Source organism: Calypte anna, chromosome 19 (genome assembly GCF_003957555.1).
Source record: "Calypte anna isolate BGI_N300 chromosome 19, bCalAnn1_v1.p, whole genome shotgun sequence".
Lineage (NCBI taxonomy): Eukaryota > Metazoa > Chordata > Aves > Apodiformes > Trochilidae > Calypte > Calypte anna.
Genome location: NC_044264.1, coordinates 6,590,365 through 6,609,378, shown reverse-complemented (window position 1 = coordinate 6,609,378; position 19,014 = coordinate 6,590,365). Strand labels below are relative to the sequence as shown.

The following is a 19,014-nucleotide window of genomic DNA, read 5'->3' as shown; positions in this document are numbered from 1 at the left end:
CCATCCCATCCCATCCCATCCCATCCATCCCATCCCATCCCATCCCATCCCGGTGCGCCCCGTGCCCGGCGCTGCACCCCGTGTACACTGCGTGAGCGGAGGCGTGGCCATAATTAAACTCCGCCCATGACCTTTACAGCCCCGCCCACAGATCGAACCACACCCATAACCACCCTTAGCCCCGCCCACATCCCCGCCTCTAACGGCCTCCCCGGGGCAGTGACGCGTGCGCGGGGCAGCCAATCAGAGCAGCCTGTGGTGTTCAATCGGCTGTGGCGGCAGCGCGCGGGGAGCGGCGGGAGCGGCGCTGAAGTGGACACCGATACCGAACCCGAACCCCGGAGCGTAGCCATGCGGGCCGCAAAGACCCCCACCGTGAGTGCGGCTCGGTGCTTGGGAGGCACCAGTTTAGGCGTCCCGGTGGGAGGTCCCGGGGATGGAGCTGGGGTGTCCCTGCTGTGCGGCCCCAACCACACGGGGCTGGAGGGAGGTGGCTGGGGAGCGGCGGGCCGGACCCCTCCCGGTAGGTGTGTGTGTGAGTGGTGCCGCCGCTGGTAACCCCTGGTGCCCCCTCCAGCCCCCCCAGGCGAAGCAGCGTCCCCGGCGTATCCCCCTCCAGGAGCTGCGGCTGCAGCCGGGCGCCGAGGGCACTAGCCTCACCCCGCTGTTCCGCCGATTGCGGCTCAAGGTCGGTGCTTGTCTGGGAACCGGGGGAGGGTCGGCGGTGCGGGGGGGGGGCAGCAGAGTTGGGGATACTGGATGCGGGCTACTCGGCCAGTGAGGGAACAAGGTCTGTGTTGGGGTGGGGGGGATGGGGGAAACAGTTATAGGGTGCTGGGGGGAAGGACAGGGCAGCGCTGATGCTCCTCTCCACTCCTCAAATGTCCTGCAGGACCATGACCGCGCCACTCCAGTGCCCTGCACCCGGGACCTCCCTGTCAGTGTCACCTCGGTGCCCTGCGCCCCAGGACCCCGCAGAAGTGCTGTTCTGCTCCCCACCAGCAGCACTGCCTTAGTGACTTGCACCTGGGGACCCCGCAGCAGAAGCACAATCCCAGAACCCTCTGGGACTCCTGCCATGGGGCTCAGCACCTCGGAGACCCCCAGGAGTCCCACCTTGGTGCCTGGTGCCCCCCAGACACCTGGGAATCCCACCATGGTGCCTTGTACCCCAGAGCCCCCCAGCAGCCCTGTGCCAGCCCCCCTGTGCAGCCCCATCCCAGGGCCCAGCACCCCAGAGCCCCCCAGCAGCCCTGTGCCAGCCCCCTGTGCAGCCCCATCCCAGGGCCCAGCACCCCAGAGCCCCCCAGCAGCCCTGTGCCAGCCCCCCTGTGCAGCCCCATCCCAGGGCCCAGCACCCCAGAGCCCCCCAGCAGCCCTGTGCCAGCCCCCCTGTGCAGCCCCATTCCAGGGCCCAGCACCCCAGAGCCCCCCAGCAGCCCTGTGCCAACCCCCCTGTGCAGCCCCATCCCAGGGGCACCCAGCAGTCCTGTGCCAGCCCCCTCATATAACCGTATTGCAGGGCCCAGCATGCCTGAGCCCCCTGGCAGCCCTGTGCCAGTGTCCCTATGCAGCCCCATCCCAGAGCTTTGTACCCTGGAGCCCCTCAACAGTGTCACCCCAGCACCCTGCTGCACCCCAGGGACTGCTGGCATAGCCAGCTCAGTGCCTTGCTCCCCCAACTCCCCAGGCAGCACTTCCCTGGCATCCTGCACCCCTAAGACCCCTGACAGTGTCAGCCCAGCCTCCTGCACCCCAGGCCCCCCTGGCACCAGCTCCACCCCACAGGAACTTAACTTCCACAGCTGGCGAGCAGTTCATATTGACCTCTCCAGAAGCCCCATGGCCTCTGAGCCACCATCTGGGGATGGGACTGAGGGTTCCTCACCTTTTCAAGACACCTCTACATTCCCAGTCCCTGCCCCCCCACAGCAGGGCACCCCGGGACCTCCTCTCACTGAGCCTGCTGGGTCAGAGTCAGTAGCCCCCCCCTCACCTGACGTGGCCTCGGGTTCCTTGTCCTGGATGTTGCCACTGATGTGGCTGGAGAAGAGCCTCAACACCTCATCCCTGCTGGAGTCCCTGCGGCACAACCTGTCCCTACCTGTCCTGCAGCAGGACACCGGCACCAGCGTCACCCCCGTGCCCACCGCAGTGGCTGGCACCAGCGTCACCCCCGTGCACCGTGGCAGGCACAGCGTCACCCCGCCGCAGTGGCTGGCACCAGCGTCACCCCCGTGCCCACCGCAGTGGCTGGCACCAGCGTCACCCCTGTGCCCACCGCAGTGGCTGGCACCAGTGTCACCCCTGTGCCCACCACAGTGGCTGGCACAAGTGTAACCCCTGTGCTCACCACAGTCACCGGTACCTTCATGACCCCCCGGGACCTGCATGAGAGGAGCGCAAACGCATCCACACGTGGCCTTCCTTGCGCCAAAGATAATGCTGCCGAAACAGACTCCCTGCTCTGGCAGTAAGTGTGGGGACATCAGCTCGTGAACGGGGCTGTGGCACCCACTGGCTGTCCCTACCCCAACCTTCTCTTTTTCCCCAGCTGTCCTCGGGAGCAACTGAAGTCCCTGCCACGGGCAGAGCTGGAGGGACGGCTGGAGAGCACCCTCATCATCATTGAAGCCCTCTCACTCCAGCTACGTAACTGTCAGGAGAGCCATCGGCTGCTGCCCGGCGTGGGGCCGGCTGAGCAGAGGGATGCATTCACACAGATGGATGTCACCCATTCCGATGGGGTAAGAGCCCTGGCTGCCACAACACCACTCCATTTTCCATGGTCTTGGTGCCATGGTGGTGCCCACCACTGGTGGGATGACAGCCCCAGCTGTACCGCAGCCCAGCGGAGTGAAAGTAAATCTGTGGCACAGTGCGCGGCATCACGTGCCCGGCGCTGTCCCAGCTGTGTTATCACGCCTGGCTTGACCTGCTGAGTTGGTTGGATTTGGGTCCCTTGTGTAAGAAAACACCCCTGGCATGCGTGGGGAGGGGTCGTGGCTAACTGGGGTTTATTGAAGCCCCCTCCAACTCTGCCGGGATGCCCTTAGGAGGAGGAGATCTACCGCAACCTCTACCTCGAGCTGCGGAGGAAAACTGAGACTCTGCAGCGGCAGCGGGAAGTGGAGCAGGACCTGCATCAGGAGCTGGAGCTCACCATGGCAGGAATGGTGCGACCTGGCTCACTGGCGTGCAATGAGTGCGCTGGGTCTCAGTCTGGCAGGGTGTGTGTGTGCCTGGTGCCAGCCCCATGAAGGCTGCTTGAGCATCAACATCCTTGTCCCTTCCCCAGAGCACCTGGATCAGGCTGTTTCGGGGCCTTGTGGATGCTGCTTTTCAGAGCTTGCAGGATGAACAGGGAGCCCTTGACCAGGAGGTGAGGCCCTGTGCAGATGGGCTGGGGACCCTTTTCCCCAGATTTTGGGATCCCTTGGTGCTGTTAGCACATGTGCCAGTGGACGGCTGTACCAGGCACCTCCTGACACTGTCTTCCCCCGCAGCAGGAGCAGGTGAGGGCCCTGGTGTCCCAGTGCCGGGCTGTGCTGGAGAGTGTGCCCAGCAAGCTGCGGAGCTGTTTGGAGGAGCGGGATGCCATGAGGCAGCAAGCAAATGAAGCCTTACGAGCCAAGGAGCAGGTAGGGGAGCAGCTGGTGTGTGGATCAGGGCAAGTTCTGCCATCCCCATGCCTCTGATAGGGCATCCCACATCTCTGGGGAGGGAAAGGTCTCCATGGCATCCCCGGGTGAAAAAAACAACATGGCCCTGGAAGGCCAGAAGGGCTGTGGTTACCTGGAGTGTTGGGAGCTCTTGGGGTGGACTTTGGGCTTGGTTTGGACTTTGGGCTTGGGCTGTATCCTGCTGGGATGGTTTCTGGAAGCTGGTCCTTGCACAATACTGTGCCCAGAGCAGTATCCTTCCCTTGGCAGAGTGATTGCTTCCTGGAAGCCTTCCGTGCCCACGCCAATGCCCAGATCAGCGCCCGTGACCAGAGCTTGACCTTCCAGCAAGAGCTGTGCATGCTGCTGGCAGATGCCATCAACCAGCAGGTACCAACTGCTGCCCCCATTGAAGGGCTGGAAGGGCATTCCAAGTCCTTGACTTCCCAGAGCTTGAGTGATGCTCTGAAGAGCCATCTACAATGGGACTGGGTCTATCTGAGGTTTCTTAGTGCTACTGCTGGGCAGCTGCTGCAGCTACAGCCTCGGGGCTGGCACTCACCTCTCTCCACATCCATTAAATGTGACTTTCACTGTGGCAGCACTGACCTGTCTGTCCTGCCCCACAGGCATCCCTAACTGCTGAGAGTAAGCGTTTCCGGGAATTCATAGACGTTACCTTTGAAAATCTAGAGAAGGAAAGGAGAGCCTTGGATACAGAGGTGAGGCGTGTCCCTTTGGGGGCTGGAGGTGGATCAGTCCCCTTCTCCCTGCCAGTGTGGTCTGGGCTGGTGCCACTTTGCCCCATGTTGGATTGGTTTGTGCCCTGGGTACTGTGGGAACCCCAGCTGACAGACCCATCCCTGGTATTATTTGCCTTCCTAGCGGGAACAGGCAAGGGCCCTGGTGTCCCGGTGCTGGGCTGTGCTGGAGAATGTGCCCAAGAAGCTGCAGAGCTGCCTGGAGGAGCGGGATGCCGCGAGGCGGCAAGCAGATCAAGCTCTACAGGCTAAGGAGGAGGTATGGAGTTGCCTAGTGTTGAGCAGTGTTGGATGCTCCCACATAGCCTGTGGGGCTATGAGGGGGGAGTTGGGGCACCCTTAGTGTGGGAGCACCTCATGGGGAAAGAAAGAGCAGCCCAAAGTGAGTCTGGAGGTCACTGTGCCTCTGCAGGCATCTTGCAAGCTGGAGGAGACCTCGATGGCCCTGCAGGATGCAGTGACTCAACTGGAGGAGCTGACTGTGGCCAACTCTCGCCTCAGCACAGGTAGGGGTGGGTGATTAGAGGGCTAGAGCTGCCCCTGTCCCTACTTGTCCTTGTAGCCTGCCCCATAGTGATGGCTGTGCCCCTCACAGACCTGAGCTCCCTGATGACAAATCTGGCCACTGTGGAGCAGGAGAGGGATGTGCTGCAGCAGGAGAATGAGAAGCAGTGGGAGGAGATGGCCTGGTGAGTCTGAGCTCTGGAGCAAGGCATTTATCCCTGTAGTTCCCTCCTGCCACCCTTTGCCCCTAAAATGTGGCACTCCCTGACCCTGTCCCCACAGGCTGGCACGGGAGAGAGAGTCCCTGCAGCAGGAGTGCAAGGGGCTGTTCCAGGAGCTGCATGAGGCCACTGAGTGCCGGGAGGTAGGAGCTGCCTGACCCTGCCCCACGCTGTCACGCGCTGCCAGTCCCTGGTGTGGCCTCTCGGGAACGCTGGCCAGCAGCCAGCAGCGGGATTAGCCCTCCCGCAGCGGGGTGTGAGGGCGGTTGACATCCCGCACGTAGCACAGCTTGTGTCCATCCTGCCCCGTGGTGATTCCTGGGGGTGGGGAGAGCTCCAGGATAATTCCCCTGGCTGCAGATATGGTGCTGTCCCCCTGCAGTCTCTCTTATGTCCCCAGTGAACTGATGGTCTCCAGGGGTTGTTCTGCTTGGGTAAAGCTGTCCTTAATTGGAAACAGCCCCCTGAGGTGCTGGAGGTCCCAACAAGCCCCTTTAGGTATCTGTCTAGACACTTGTGGTCATGTCCCTTCACCCTTTTGCAGTTCCTTGACCAGGAGAGCCGCACGTGCCGCACGCAGCTGCTGGAGGTGGAGGCCAAGCTGAAATCCACCCTGGACACCCTGCAGGAGAGCGGCCTGCAGAACCAGGAGCTGATGGACTCCCACCAGCGCCTACGGTACCTGTCTACTCACTGCCTCTGCTTCAACCTCTCTGTTTTGGGAAATCAAGCTCCTCCTGGGGATGTGGGGGACACACAGAGGGACACTCGCTGCACTTGCTGCTGCCCAGCCAAGTGTGGTTGCCCAGGTGGCTGTGGGCTGCCTAAATCTGCAGGGTTTGCACCCTCCTGAGTCCCAGTGGGAGGCAGGCATGGGAAATGTCCCCATCTCACACTGAGGAGGCAGAATGCTGATCCTACTGAGGCTGATGCCATCCCACAGGGAAGAGCACGCTGCCCTTGGCCAGGAGCTGGAGACCACCAAGGCCGAGCTCCTCGACTTGCAGCTTAAGAGGGACAAAGTCTCCTGGTGCTCTGCAGACATCGCCGAGAGTAAGCTGCGGCTGCAGGAGCTTGCTGACTGCCTCAGGGCTGCTCTGCAAGAGGAGGTAGTTGTCCTGCCATGGGGACAAGGACAAGGGTGTGGCCTGGGGGTGGTTAGACCCACGTAGCTCTCCATGGCGTGGCTTTGAGACCGCCAAGCTCTCTGGGACAATAGAGAGCTGTCACAAGCCTTGCTCCAGTGCTGTTCTTTCCCCACTCAAGGATGACGATGCTCCATCAAGAAGCAGAGTCTGGACCCCAGCTCCACGGACACTGGGCTGGCGGACCCCAGGCTGGCAGACCCCACACCGTGCCTGGACCCCTGCCTGCCGCACACCAGGCTCTCGCACTCCATACTGTGCCAGCAGCTCCTTCGTGGGCAGCGTCCTGAAAGCAGTGTCAGGGAAAGGTGAGCTGGCACCTGGCTGGGTGCTGGGGATGCTGTGTGGGGATGGGGGTCATTCCCTCCCATGCTGGGGGTGTGCACTGGTGTTGGGTGAAGAGGAGAGACCACTGCCATCCCCAGTGCCCTTCTCTGTGGATTCCTCTGTTCTTCCCTTGTAGCAGCCATGGATTGTGTCATAGCTATACCCTGTTTTCTCCAAGGTCCCTGGGGTGGGTGGGTGCACGGGTGAACTCTGGCCATGCTCCTGTGGCACACAGGACTGGGCACAGCTTCTCTGCCCCCTTCTGCTGCAGATGCCAATGAAGTCACTGGAGGTGGGAGCACATTTACCAAGGACAAACCTGCCTCTTCACTAAAGCCAACAGGTACCAGGGCAGTAACCCTGCCCTGCAGTCTGCTCCGAAGCTGCGGGGCTGCCTGTGCTGGAGGGTGGGGGGCAAGCAGAGATGCTTTCCTGCTTGGCTCATGAGCCTCTGCCCTGCCCACAGAGCCTGAGGAGGGTCTGCTGGAGAGCGTGAAGGAGCTGAGAGCTGTGGTCTCTGATCTTGTCATGCTGAGCTCCCGCATACAGGATCTGGAGCAGGGCGAGTTCAAGGCGCTGCAGACAAAGATGTGAGTTCAGTGAGGGCTCATGTTGAGGGCCGGGCATGGGCACAGCTCTCCTGGGCATGGCATCTTCTGCAGGCAGCATGTATGGAGTCTGTCTCACTCCAGCTTTGGATTAGATCCCTCCTGCCATGGCTGGAAAGGCTTTTACCAACTGACCTGCTGATGAGTTGGCCAGGAGGGGGTTTGGTACCTGGCACTCTGTTCAGCACTTGCTCAGCACCAGTGTCTTTTCCCAGCTCTGACCTGCAGCTCCGTCTAGAGACAGTGACAGCCGAAAGCCAAGAGAAGATGGACACCCAGGCTGCTACCATTGCCAAACTGAACAAAGCACTGAGGGGCAAGCTAGAGGTGAGATAGTGCCAGAAGTGGGCCAGAGCTAACTCCCGGGCCGAGCCAAACTGGGACAGGTGCTGATCTAGGACAGAGAAATCTGGGTGACAGGCTCTGGTGATGTCTCATGGGTGGTTCTGGCTTGTCTGACCTCTCAAACATGGGTGAACCTTCTTCCCTTCCTGGCGCTGGAGCTGGCCAGGGTCAGGCCCTGCCTGAAACCACATCTTTCCCCCTCATAGAACGAGAAGGAGCTGCAGGACGTGGTGAAACGGCAGGAAGAGAAGATGCTGCAACTCATTGACCAGAGTGGGGAAGTCACGGTGTGTGATGGTGGCCTGGCTGGACTGGACTGTGTGCCTGGGAGATGCTGGCTGCAGGACCCCTCTGAGCATCTCCTTTCTTCCACAGAGGTTGAAGGGAGAGGTCTCCCAGCTTAAGCGCTCGCTCCAGCGTGCAGAGACAGAGGCCAAGGTGCTTTGGGAGGAGATGCGGGAGCAGAAGTCCATGATGGATGTTACCTATGTGCAGGAGAGAGTCCTGCTGAGGCAGGAGGTAAGGCTAGGGAGCTGCTAGGGCTGAGGGCTCTTCATGTCACCACCCCTCTGTGAACAGGGACTCTTTCCAGTCCAGTCAGGGTTCTTCCTTGCAGTCCTGTCTCAGTAGCATTTGCTCTTTTTGCAGCTGGACAAACTGCGGCTGCTGCTCTTGGAGAAAGAGGATGAGAATCAGCTGCTCTCTGACAAATACTCAGAGCAGGTACAGGGCTGCCCCCTGGCTCTTGTCCCCTCTCCCTGGGCAGGCTCCTGATGAGCATCTCCCACCACAGGTCCGAGGGCTGGAGCTGAGGCTCTGTCACACCCAGAAAGTGCTGAAGACTCGTGAGGAAATGCTGGAGAAGATAAGAGAGGTGAAGCTTGTGGTTGATCCCTCTCACTCTTGCTGTGACTGCAGCACCACAAGTCCTCATCTCAAATGCTGCCACTAACACTGCTTCTATCCCCAGGTGCTGTTGGCTGTCCCCGAGGGGACAGTGGGCTGCCAGGAGCTCCACAGCCTGCTGAAGTACTTGGGTCTGAAGCCGTCCGGTGGCAGCAAAGATGTTGCTGAGCCGCTATAGACTGTAGTATGAAACCTTCCTTCCTTTAGTGCTGTAATTATTTATTGAATAAAGTTTTGTTGCCTTTCACCCGTCCTGCTACAGGGAGTCAGGAAGTTCCTGGTTCTCTGGGTGGGGACAACTCGTCCAGCCTGTGCTGGCTGTGCCTGCTCTGTCCTAGGATGATGGGCACAGCTCCCTGCCACCCCAGGGCTTCTCCTTGGCATGGGACACTCACTCCCCCCACCCCCCCTGCTGGTACTTGCTTTTAATAAGGCACCATGTTCCCCAGGCTCTTGCCCTGGCAGCACCACGGCTGACCCAACTTCCCTCCCCAGGCCCCCTGCTCCTCCTTCTGCCCCAGATTCCCTGTGCCCCCCTCCTGCCTCCCCCTGCGGAGGGTATCAGAGGCTGGATCCTGCACCTCCATCACAGGGCTGCAGAGAAGGTTCTCCCTCCCACCTCTGCTCTGGGATGCAATGTCCCATGGATCGCTGCCTGCCGGGCACTGGGAGCTCTGCCAGCTCCTGCTCCCAGCCCCCTCCTTGGCTGCATCATGGGGGGCTCCCTGAGGGGCTCCCCTACTCCCAGCACAGCTCCAGCTTCACCTCCCTCCTTTCCTGTTAGGGCATCTCCTGCGGGATCCATCTCCCGGTGTTCCCGACCCCAAGGATGCTCCCCAAATGCCATGGGGGGAGGTGGTCATGCAGCACCTTCCTCCCCTGGCACAGCCCAAAATAGCAGCATTCAAACAAGTGCTCTGGATTTTAATGGCCTGTTTCTCTTGCCCGCGGGGGTGGTGGTTGTGGTAGGATCACCTTCCCGTGCCCTCTGTCACAGCTCTACCGCCCTGTGTGGGGCGTGTGCTGGCACCTTTATCACCCCCACACCCAGGTTAGGGAGCTGCTTCGGGTTGTGCCTCTGTTTACCGGGTGTGTGGGTTGACTCCTGGGGAAGCAGCTCCCTGGCAGCGCCGTGGAGGTGACCCTGCTGCCAGGGGAGGGGGTGTCGGATACGACCTCCCAAAACAGAGGCTGGCAATACAGGGAGGGCCTCAGATTTGTGCCCGGCTCTAGGATGCGGGGGAGATGTGCCCCCCTCCCTGGATTGGGGCCATGTGGGGCAACTGAGTCCTCCTTTTACGGTGGGGATTCACAGCACAGCCTTGGCTGCCGGCCCCGTGGGGTGGCTGGGAACACAGCTATTGTCCCTGTGCTGGCTGCAAGCAGCTTTTTGGGGAGGGTAGGAGGATGGGGTTGTCCCCTGTGGGAGCCCCCACTTTGTTCTAGCGGTCTGGGGCTTGGAGCTGCAGGGGCTTGGACCCTGGTAGCAGAGGTGACACAGATGAGGTCCCTGGTGCAGCAACAGTGAGGTGGCATGGTGACCCCGAGCCGAGGCATGGCACAGGGGGGGCCCTGGCCCAATGATGATGAGGGGAAGGTCCCTGCCTGTAGCTGACTATGGCAATATGGGGGTACAGGGGAGTCCCTGGGCCAGCAGTGACAAGAGGAATGTCCCTTCCTGTAGGTGACAGTAGCAATACAGGGGTACATGTGGGAGTGGCATAGTAGGGTCCCTGGCCCAGTGTTGACCAGCATAAGGTCCCTGCCTGTTGCTGGCAGTGTCAGTAGGAGGACACAGGGGGGTCTCCAGCCTAGGGGTGGCACAGAGGGGTCCCTGACCCAGCAATGATGAGGGGAAGGTCCCTACCTGTTGCTAGCAGTGGCAATAGGGAGGAACAGGGGGTCCCCAGCCTGGGACTGGCAGGGGAAGTCCCTACCTGTAACCAAGAACGCTACAGTAGGATCGGTGGCACTGGGGGGTCTTCAGCATCAACAGGGACCGTGGCACACTGGGGTGCCTGGCTGGCATGGGGGGCCCTGCCCATGACTGGGGTGGGGAGACTCATTTGAGTCCCTGAACGGGGGCAAAGGGGCACAGAGGGGTGCCCACCGGCAACAGGGATTGCAAACGGGTGTCAACAGCGGGGTGTCCACCCTGGAGCTGTAGCCCCACCGGCAGCAGAGACTGTTGTCTCCGAGAGGATGAGGGGTGCGGAGGCGGTGGCGGAGGGGCGGAGCGGGGCGGGGGGGGCTGGTCCTGCCGGGTGCCGCCCCGCCGGTCACGTAGCTCTGCGGCATCACAGCCCCATTTACCGCGGGTCCGGAGCGCGCAGCTGGCAGACCGTTCCCGTCGCTGCCCGCCCTGCACGGTAAGGGGGAGCCGGGAGCTGGGGGGGGGTTGGCCGGGGTCGGGGGCGCAGCCGAGAGACCTCGGCGGTGGGAGTGGGCCGCCCCGCCGAGGCTCCGGGATGTTTCCGTGCGGCGCCAGCCGGAATCCCGGCTATCGGGCAAGGCTGGGGGGGTCTGAGACAGAAAGAGGCGCGGGCATGGGGGTATCGGGATGGGGGAAGAGCTCGGAGATACCCTCTGCCCAGACGGGAGCGCTCTGGGGCGGGGCGGGGGGAGGGAAAGGAAAACTCCGGCTCCCTGGGGCATTCCCGTCCCCGCGACGGCGGCAGCCGCGGAGTACCCTGAGTTCCGGTAACCCCAGCCCCGGGAGTCTGTTCCTCCGCAAGCAGCGCAGTTCCCGGGGTCTTCCCATCCTCCTCTCTGTATCTCCACGCCCGGGCTATCGCCATCTCTCGCGTTCCTCGCACCCGGGGTATCCCCGGCTCCAGGGTATCTCCGTCTCCATCCCCGGCCCCCTCGGGTCCTGCCTTGGCCCCCCTCTGGAGCTGCGCTCCCTCAAGATGGCTGGGCTGGGGGCGGGCGAGCAGGCAGCAAAATGGCTGGGAGCTCCCCGGCATCCTCTACGAGGCCCTGCCCGTCCCGAGGTGAGGGCAGCTGCCTGCTTATGCAACGCACCTCCCACCCCCCCACCCCCCGCTGACCGCCGGGGACGAGGTCCCAGCCCCGGGAGGGAGCGGGGTGCGGGGTGTTTCCCCGGTCGGATACCGGGTGCGTGACGGATGGGGGGGGCCATCCCGCCGGCGCGTGACTCAGCCCCCGTCCGCTTGCAGCCACCGCCACCATGACGCACCAGTACCCTCCGCTGACGGCCGAGCAGAAGAAGGAGCTGTCGGATATCGCCCTGCGGATTGTGGCCCCGGGCAAGGGCATCTTGGCTGCTGATGAGTCCGTTGGTCAGTATTGGGGCAGTGTGGGGGGGTGGGATCTGTCCCACCACCCTTTTTTCTACACGTGCCTGAGGCTGATGAGGGTGCCGGGTGCCCACAGGGAGCATGGCAAAGCGCCTCAACCAGATTGGGGTGGAGAACACGGAGGAGAACCGCCGGCTGTACCGCCAGATCCTCTTCAGCGCCGACAGCCGGGTGAAGAAATGCATCGGGGGTGTCATCTTCTTCCATGAGACCATGTACCAGAAGGCTGATGATGGCACCCCCTTCGTCCAGATGATCAAAGACAAGGGAATCGTTGTGGGAATAAAGGTGTGGCGGGGTGTCTGGTGGGCTTGCGGAGTGCTGAGAGTGCTTGGAGGGTTCTGGTGAGTCTCAGTGCCACCTTTTCCTTCCCTCCACAGGTGGACAAGGGTGTTGTGCCACTGGCTGGCACAGATGGTGAGACCACCACACAGGGTAGGTAGAAAGGGTAAGGGGGTAGGGGTTGTGGGGGCTTGGGGCTACAGGGCTGACAAGTTGCCCGGCAGGTCTGGACGGGCTGTCAGAGCGCTGTGCCCAGTACAAGAAGGATGGGGCTGACTTTGCCAAGTGGCGCTGTGTGCTGAAGATCAGTGAGAACACCCCCTCTGCACTCGCCATCATGGAGAACGCCAACGTACTGGCCCGCTATGCCAGCATCTGCCAGCAGGTACGTGTCTGTGGTTGGACATCACCCCACAGAGTAGGCATTGACACATAGGGTGGTTGTTGACCTAAGGGGCCAGGTATAGCCCCACAGGGATGGGCACTGATCTGTGGGGCTCAGAATGGCCCCCAAGCCTGGCAGTCCTCCTATGGGGCTGGGTCTCAACCCATGGGCCAGGTAACACCTCACATGGATGGGCACTGACCCCCAGGAGCAGGGATCAACCCATGGTGTGATCACCATGGCATCACTAGCAAGGCTGGGCTTTGAACCATGGGGCTGAGCATCACCCCCCAAGGTCCATGCATTGCCCACATAGCCATGGGGTTAGGGCAGTGCCCAGGAACATCCGCTTGATGGCATCTGCCTGGTGTTTGTAGAATGGCATCGTGCCCATTGTGGAGCCAGAGATCCTACCTGACGGTGACCATGACCTCAAGCGGTGCCAGTACGTGACGGAGAAGGTGAGCAGTGGAGTGGGCAGTGGGGTGGGCAGCAGGGCAGGCACTGTGCTGTGCTGTGCTGTGCTGTGCCAGGGAACTCAACACTCCCCATCCTCCCCAGGTGCTGGCAGCTGTCTACAAGGCACTGAGTGACCACCATGTCTACCTAGAAGGGACCCTGCTGAAGCCTAACATGGTGACCCCTGGGCATTCCTGCCCCACCAAATACAGCCCTGAGGAGATTGCCATGGCCACTGTCACTGCCCTGCGCCGCACCGTGCCCCCTGCCGTGCCAGGTAACAGCACTGGGATGTGGTAGGGGTCCAGGATGGGGGATACCCTGTGGAACTCCTGGTGCCATAACCCTACTCTCTGCAGGTGTCACCTTCCTGTCCGGGGGTCAGAGTGAGGAGGAGGCTTCCATCAACCTCAACGCCATCAACACGTGCCCACTGCTGAGGCCATGGGCCCTGACCTTCTCCTATGGGCGGGCACTGCAGGCCTCGGCACTCAGTGCCTGGCGTGGGCAGCCAGACAATGCCACTGCCGCCACTGAAGAGTTCATCAAGCGTGCAGAGGTGATGGGGGTGGTCCTCACAGGAGAGGGGTGCTGAGGGCTGTGTCTCTTGGGAGACACAGAGGCCTCTGTCCCAGTGGGGTGGTGGGGACACCAAAGTCCCAGTAGGGTAGTGAGGACATCAAGGTTTGTGCCCCATGGGTGGGAATTATAAGAATGACTGTGCCCATTGGGATGGGGGATGCCAAGGGCCACATCCCACAGGGTGATAGGAGACACTAGGGACTGTGTGCCACAGGACAAGGGAAGCCAAGGGTCATGGTCCCCATGGAGGGACACTGAGGACTGTCTCCTTGTAAGCTAGGGACATGAGGGGGATGGGCCACATTCCCTTCGGGTGACATGGGATATCGAGGGCTATGTCCCCATGGGAAGAGGGATGCTAAAACCCATATCCCATGGGATGATAGGGATCAGCAAGGGTTGTGCCCAGTGAGGTGGGGGATGCCAAGGGCTCTGTCCCCATGGAAAGGGGCTGCCAAAGGCTGTGTTTTTGCAATGGTTAGGAGACTCCAAGGACCATGTCTCCAGGGACTGGGGGGACCCTGAAGGCCATGTTGTCAGGAATTTGGGGGGAGCTGTGCCCCACAGAGGCCACTGACCTCTCCTTTCCCCACAGGTGAACGGGCTGGCTGCGCTTGGCAAGTACGAGGGCAGCGGGGACAACTCGGGAGCTGCCGGGCAGTCCCTCTACGTGGCCAACCACGCATACTGAGCCCCAGCCGGGTGCCCCACCGGCCCTGGCCCCCGCCCTGGCCCCCTCCCCACCACTGCTCACACCCCGCTTCCACCCCAGCCACCCAGGGGAGCCGCCACGCGGGGAGGGGAAGGGGAGCGCTGCTGATCAAATGTGGGGGGGCCCGGCTTACCCGGCCCCCCGAGGAGCCACCTGAGTGTCCCTTGACTGGGGGCTCCGGCCAGGTCGTGGGGGGCAGGAGTGGGAGGCCTGGGGGTGCCCCTGCCCTGCCGTAGCTTCGCAGTCCCGGTCGCTGTCGCCCTTGGGGCGCCTGTGTTGTGTTTGCCGTGTGCACCCTGTGTACCAAATAGCCTAACAACGAATAAACGGTAGAGACAGCGCCGTGCCGCCTTCTCCTCCTCCTGCGCTGCGGGGCATCCGGGGGACCGGCAGCCGCCCCCATCCCGGACTTTACCATAACACCCATGCAACGGGCTGTGCCCAGTCTCAGACCACCTAACACCAATCAGGAGGCTCTGGGAGGCGGAGGGGTGGCTGGGCTCTGCCTACGGGACATGAGGGGAATGAGGACGCCCGGGGGAAGATCGTGTACGCACTCCCATTTGCAATCCCGTTTCCCAGCCGCTTTTCCGGGGGCTGCCCCGGTCTCCGCTGCCCCCGCGCCTCTCCGCGGCGTTCGTACCGGCTTGCGTACCCCAAACCCGCCTCCTCTGCCGGGATCCGCGCTCTGAGTGGCTTTTCTGCCTGCGCCAGCGCCCTCCAGCCTACACGTCTATTGGCTGTGGTGAGGAGTGGGAGCTCTGAATGGCTGCGCGGCGCTCAGGTCCCGTCCCCCAGGCTGCTCCCGGAAAGGAAGATGGCGGCGGCAGCAGTGGCTGCGGTAGCGGCGGACGAAGCAGGTACCGGCGGCGCCCGGGTGGCTGCGGCTCGCTCGCTGTCCCCCAGCCCCGGTCCTCCCCCATCCCCGGGGAGTCCGGCCGGTGCTGAGTGCTGTTCCCGCAGAGCGGGCGCGGGGCCGCAGAGCCGCCCTGTCCTTCGCGGCCATCGCTGTGGTACTGGGACTGCCGCTGTGGTGGAGGACAACCGAGACCTACCGCGCCGCGCTGCCCTACACCGACATCGAGGGGCTGGGCCAGCTGCCGGTGAGCGCCGGGAGGGCCGGGGCGGCGGGTCCCCGAGTCCCTGAGGTGGGGTGCCCGGGCTGAGGCCGCCTCTGCTCAGTTCCAGCTCACCGTGCCTCTCGCCGTGGTGTTCGCCCCTGGGTCGGTGCCTGGGGACCTACCGAGGCCGCTGCCTTTCAGAGATGTGCAGGAGATGGAGATCGCCGTCAACGGTGAGAGACCTCTCCGGCTGTCCCTCCCGAGGGGCCTCCTACTTCCCTGAGGGGTCTCTGTGGTATCTCTCCCGGGAGGCTGGAGCTTCCCGGACCCCAAACCCAATCCACCAGCACCATCCTGCCTGACCTGGCAGGACAGGAGAGCAGGGGGGTCCCTTGGGTCCCCAGGCACTACCACCCCTCCCCGGGGATGGGGGTTATGGCAGCTTTCAGAGGGTGCGACATGCCCAGGCTGTCATAAGGCTGTCCTGTTTGCCGCCCCAGACCGGCTGTGGCCATGTGCCATTCAGCTGAGGTTGGATCTGGTACCCATAGGACATTGTGGCCCCCACATCAAGACTGTCCCTTGTCCCCCTTAACACCTGGCTCCTGTGAAGGGCCTGGATTAGTGTCTTCACTCAGACTTTCTCCCCTGGCAGTGAGAACCAGCATCACCTCCCGATATGAGATGGTCTACCGCAGCACCACAGCTCAGGAGGAGGCAGCGCTGAATGTGGCTACTGCACGAGGTATTGGGGTGAGGGATCCATGGGGAACTCTGTGAAGGAGCAGGTTCCACTTTCTGAGGCTGATTGAGCAGAGGACCTCAGCTTTGCTGTGGATGGAGATTGTAGTAAAGCTTCGAACCCTGCTGATGCTTCCATCTTCCCCAGAGGCTGATGCAGCTCTGCACCCACTGCAGGACACATCATTGGGCTCTCTGACTGTGTATGTGGTCCCTGAAACCTCCTCTCTCCTGCCTCAGGTAGGGAGCAGCACCCTGCGGTGCCAGCCTATGTGCGTCCTTCACCCCTTGGAGGTGCCCTGGGCATCTGTTACAGGTGGAACCATGCTGTTCTGTTGGTGGGAGCCAGCCCTGGTGCAGGCCCTCACTCCTGCCACCTCCCCAGGGCACCAGAGTCTATGTGGGGAAGCACCGCAGTGCCCTGCTGAGGGCTGAGGGGGGTCTGGCTGCCCTCCGCACCCACCTCCGGCAGCTCACACAGGTGATGTCCTTCACGGCCAGTTCCATCGCTGCTGCCCTCTCAGACCGTGTGCCCGACGGCCACCTCAGCCCTGATGCTCGGCGGCACTTGAAATCCAGCCTCGGTATGGACGTGTACCCCAGCCCTGTTCCCTGACCTGGGGAAAGGCCTGCTGGCTTTGGGGGATACCCTGTTCCTGCTGTGCCCTTGATGTCTTCTGGGCTAACAACCCCTTTGGTGGTTGCTTTGGGCTGGGGTCTGTGCTGTGATGTCTGTGTGTTGGGGCAAAACCCTATATCAGGAGGGAGTCAGGTCCTGCTGGGAGCTCTGTCATGGCCACATCCCCAGCCTCAGCGTCACCAGGTGGTGGCTGTGGCAGTGCTTCATAGGTGGTGGGTCCTCGGCAGGGTATGAGATCACCTTCAGCCTGCTGAACCCTGACCCCAAGTCCCACGTGGTGAACTGGGAGATTGAGGATGCGGTGAACCGCTATGTGCAGCCTGTCCTGGACAAACTGAGCTTGGTGGCCAACTTCTCTGTTGACTCCCAGGTGAGGGTTAGGAGAGGAGATGGGGAGAGCCCAGCCTTGGTCTTGCTGAGTGCCCTGGCATGCACTTCTCTGCCAGCAACATCCATTGTGTGCCTGCAGATCCTGTACTATGCTGTGCTAGGAGTTACACCACGCTTTGACAAAGAGTCCTCCAGCTTCATCCTGAGTGCCCACAGTCTCCCACATGTCATCAACCCCGTGGAGGCCCGGCTGGGTGAGTGCTGTGCTCCTAATTCAGCTATCATGGGCTCTGCTGAGAGAAGGGGGACAGCTTTGCCTATGTCCCGTGCCCTGTCCTTCCCTACAGCACTGTCCCCTACCAGCCTTGATAGGACCAAGGGTGACTGAGACCTGCTGGGATGGAGGTTCTGCTCAGGGCCTACTGTCCCAGGGGACTTTTCTGACCTTGTCCCACTGCAGGCTCCAGCGCTGCCTCACTCTACCCCGTGCTGAACTTCCTGCTGTATGTGCCAGAGCGTTCCCACTCTCCTCTCTACATTCAGGACAAAGATGGAGCCCCAGTGAGCACCAACGCCTTCCACAGCCCCCGCTGGGGTGGCATCATGGTATGGGGCCATGGAGGGGCGGGCAGCTCCTCCCCAGGGAGTGCTGGCATCACTGTCAGCCCCAGGGCTCTGGCTCTGCCTCACTAAGATGTTCCCCTGCAGATTTACAACATTGAAGCTCCTGCTTCCCCCCAAGCTTCTTTCCCACTTCATGTGGACGTGGACATGGTGCGAGTGATGGAGGTTTTTCTGGCCCAGCTCCGGTGAGGATATGCTCTTCCCTCTCGGGCAAGCATGGAAATTGTTGCAAGTCAGAGCAAGTTGTACCCATGCAGCTCCTGTGCTCCTCTGTGGGCTCTGGGAGGCTGAGGGTGGCTTTTCGTGGCCTTCAAGGTGCTGACTGCCAGCCAGCTCTGCTCTCTAGCCAGGTTTGCTGCAAGCTTGTGATGTGAGCTGAGACCTTTTCCCTCTACACCCAGGTTACTTTTTGGGTTGTCTCGGGAGGAGCTGCCTCCTGAATTCCTAGTGGAGATCACAGGGAATGAGGGGCTGGCTGACTGGGAGCTGGACCGTCTGCTCTGGACCCACACCATGGAGAACATTGCCACTGTGTCCACCACCTTGACCTCACTGGCCCAGCTCCTGGACAAAATTGGGAACATTGTCATCAAAGATGATGTTGCCTCTGAGGTAAGGTTGAAGCACCCAAGGTGGGGAGGGAACCGGGTGTCCTGGCAGAGATGATGAGCTCTTGCTGGTGTGTTGTGAGTGAAGGCCACCCGGTTTGTTTCTGTCACCCTGCCTGGCCAAGGACTGACTGCTAGTGTTGTTCCCACACAGGTGTACCGAGCTGTGGCCTCAGCACAGAATGCCATGGCAGAGCTGGCCAGGGGCCGCCTCCACTCAGCTTTCCAGGCCAGTAAGGAGGCAGTCACCTCCTCGGAGCGTGCCTTCTTTGACCCATCTCTCCTCCATCTCCTCTACTTCCCTGATGACCAGAAATTTGCCATCTACATTCCTCTCTTCCTGCCCATGGCTGTCCCTATTCTCCTCTCTTTGGTCAAGATTGTCCGGGAGACCAGGCAGCAAAAGAAGGAGCCCACCAAGATGGACTGAGCCCATGGCTGTGGTGCCCTGCCTTAGGGCTGGGGTTGTTCCCACCTTGTCGAGGGTGTTTTCACAGACTCATGGCCCAAGGAAATGCCCCAGAACTGTGTCAGGGGCCAGCTGCTCAGCTTTGGTCTGCCAGGGCCAAGTCGCAGTGGTGGGAAGAGAGGGGAGGGAGGTGCTCTCAGTCTGTGTCCTAAGCTGTGCACCCAGCACTGCTGAGATCCAAGAGGAGATGGCGGGATGTCTCCCTGTGTGCCCCCCCTGTATTTGGGCCTGCACTGTATTTGGAACAAGCTGCTGTATAAATAAAGGAAAAACCCCAGTTGAGGGGGGGCTGGTGTAGGGCTGTGTGACCCTTCTCTTGTTA

The 19,014-nt window shown here is 61.7% G+C and overlaps 3 protein-coding genes across 3 annotated transcripts; all 3 read left to right on the top strand.

The window, feature by feature from the left end:
* Positions 1-126: 126 nt before the first annotated feature.
* SPAG5 (sperm associated antigen 5) lies at positions 127-8,657 on the top strand. Its single transcript, XM_030462683.1, has 25 exons — positions 127-375; positions 578-688; positions 893-1,268; positions 2,116-2,473; positions 2,555-2,747; positions 3,057-3,176; positions 3,299-3,382; positions 3,507-3,641; positions 3,933-4,052; positions 4,292-4,384; positions 4,548-4,682; positions 4,836-4,929; positions 5,019-5,112; positions 5,210-5,291; positions 5,693-5,826; positions 6,092-6,257; positions 6,415-6,601; positions 6,892-6,963; positions 7,087-7,210; positions 7,444-7,555; positions 7,780-7,860; positions 7,949-8,092; positions 8,222-8,296; positions 8,367-8,447; positions 8,544-8,657. Exons 1-25 carry the CDS (start codon positions 127-129, stop codon positions 8,655-8,657), a joined length of 3,534 nt encoding a protein of 1,177 aa, XP_030318543.1.
* Positions 8,658-10,724: 2,067 nt separating this feature from the next.
* Positions 10,725-14,558, top strand: ALDOC (aldolase, fructose-bisphosphate C). The gene is made up of 9 exons (XM_030462419.1): positions 10,725-10,848; positions 11,659-11,781; positions 11,876-12,087; positions 12,180-12,234; positions 12,306-12,466; positions 12,844-12,927; positions 13,028-13,202; positions 13,285-13,484; positions 14,103-14,558. Exons 2-9 carry the CDS (start codon positions 11,670-11,672, stop codon positions 14,196-14,198), a joined length of 1,095 nt encoding a protein of 364 aa, XP_030318279.1. The 5' UTR covers positions 10,725-10,848; positions 11,659-11,669; the 3' UTR covers positions 14,199-14,558.
* Positions 14,559-14,682: 124 nt separating this feature from the next.
* PIGS (phosphatidylinositol glycan anchor biosynthesis class S) lies at positions 14,683-18,985 on the top strand. The gene is made up of 12 exons (XM_030462418.1): positions 14,683-15,079; positions 15,183-15,322; positions 15,402-15,513; positions 15,936-16,025; positions 16,170-16,261; positions 16,407-16,605; positions 16,889-17,031; positions 17,131-17,245; positions 17,452-17,597; positions 17,700-17,800; positions 18,017-18,227; positions 18,378-18,985. Exons 1-12 carry the CDS (start codon positions 15,037-15,039, stop codon positions 18,651-18,653), a joined length of 1,668 nt encoding a protein of 555 aa, XP_030318278.1. The 5' UTR covers positions 14,683-15,036; the 3' UTR covers positions 18,654-18,985.
* The last annotated feature ends 29 nt before the right edge of the window (positions 18,986-19,014 follow it).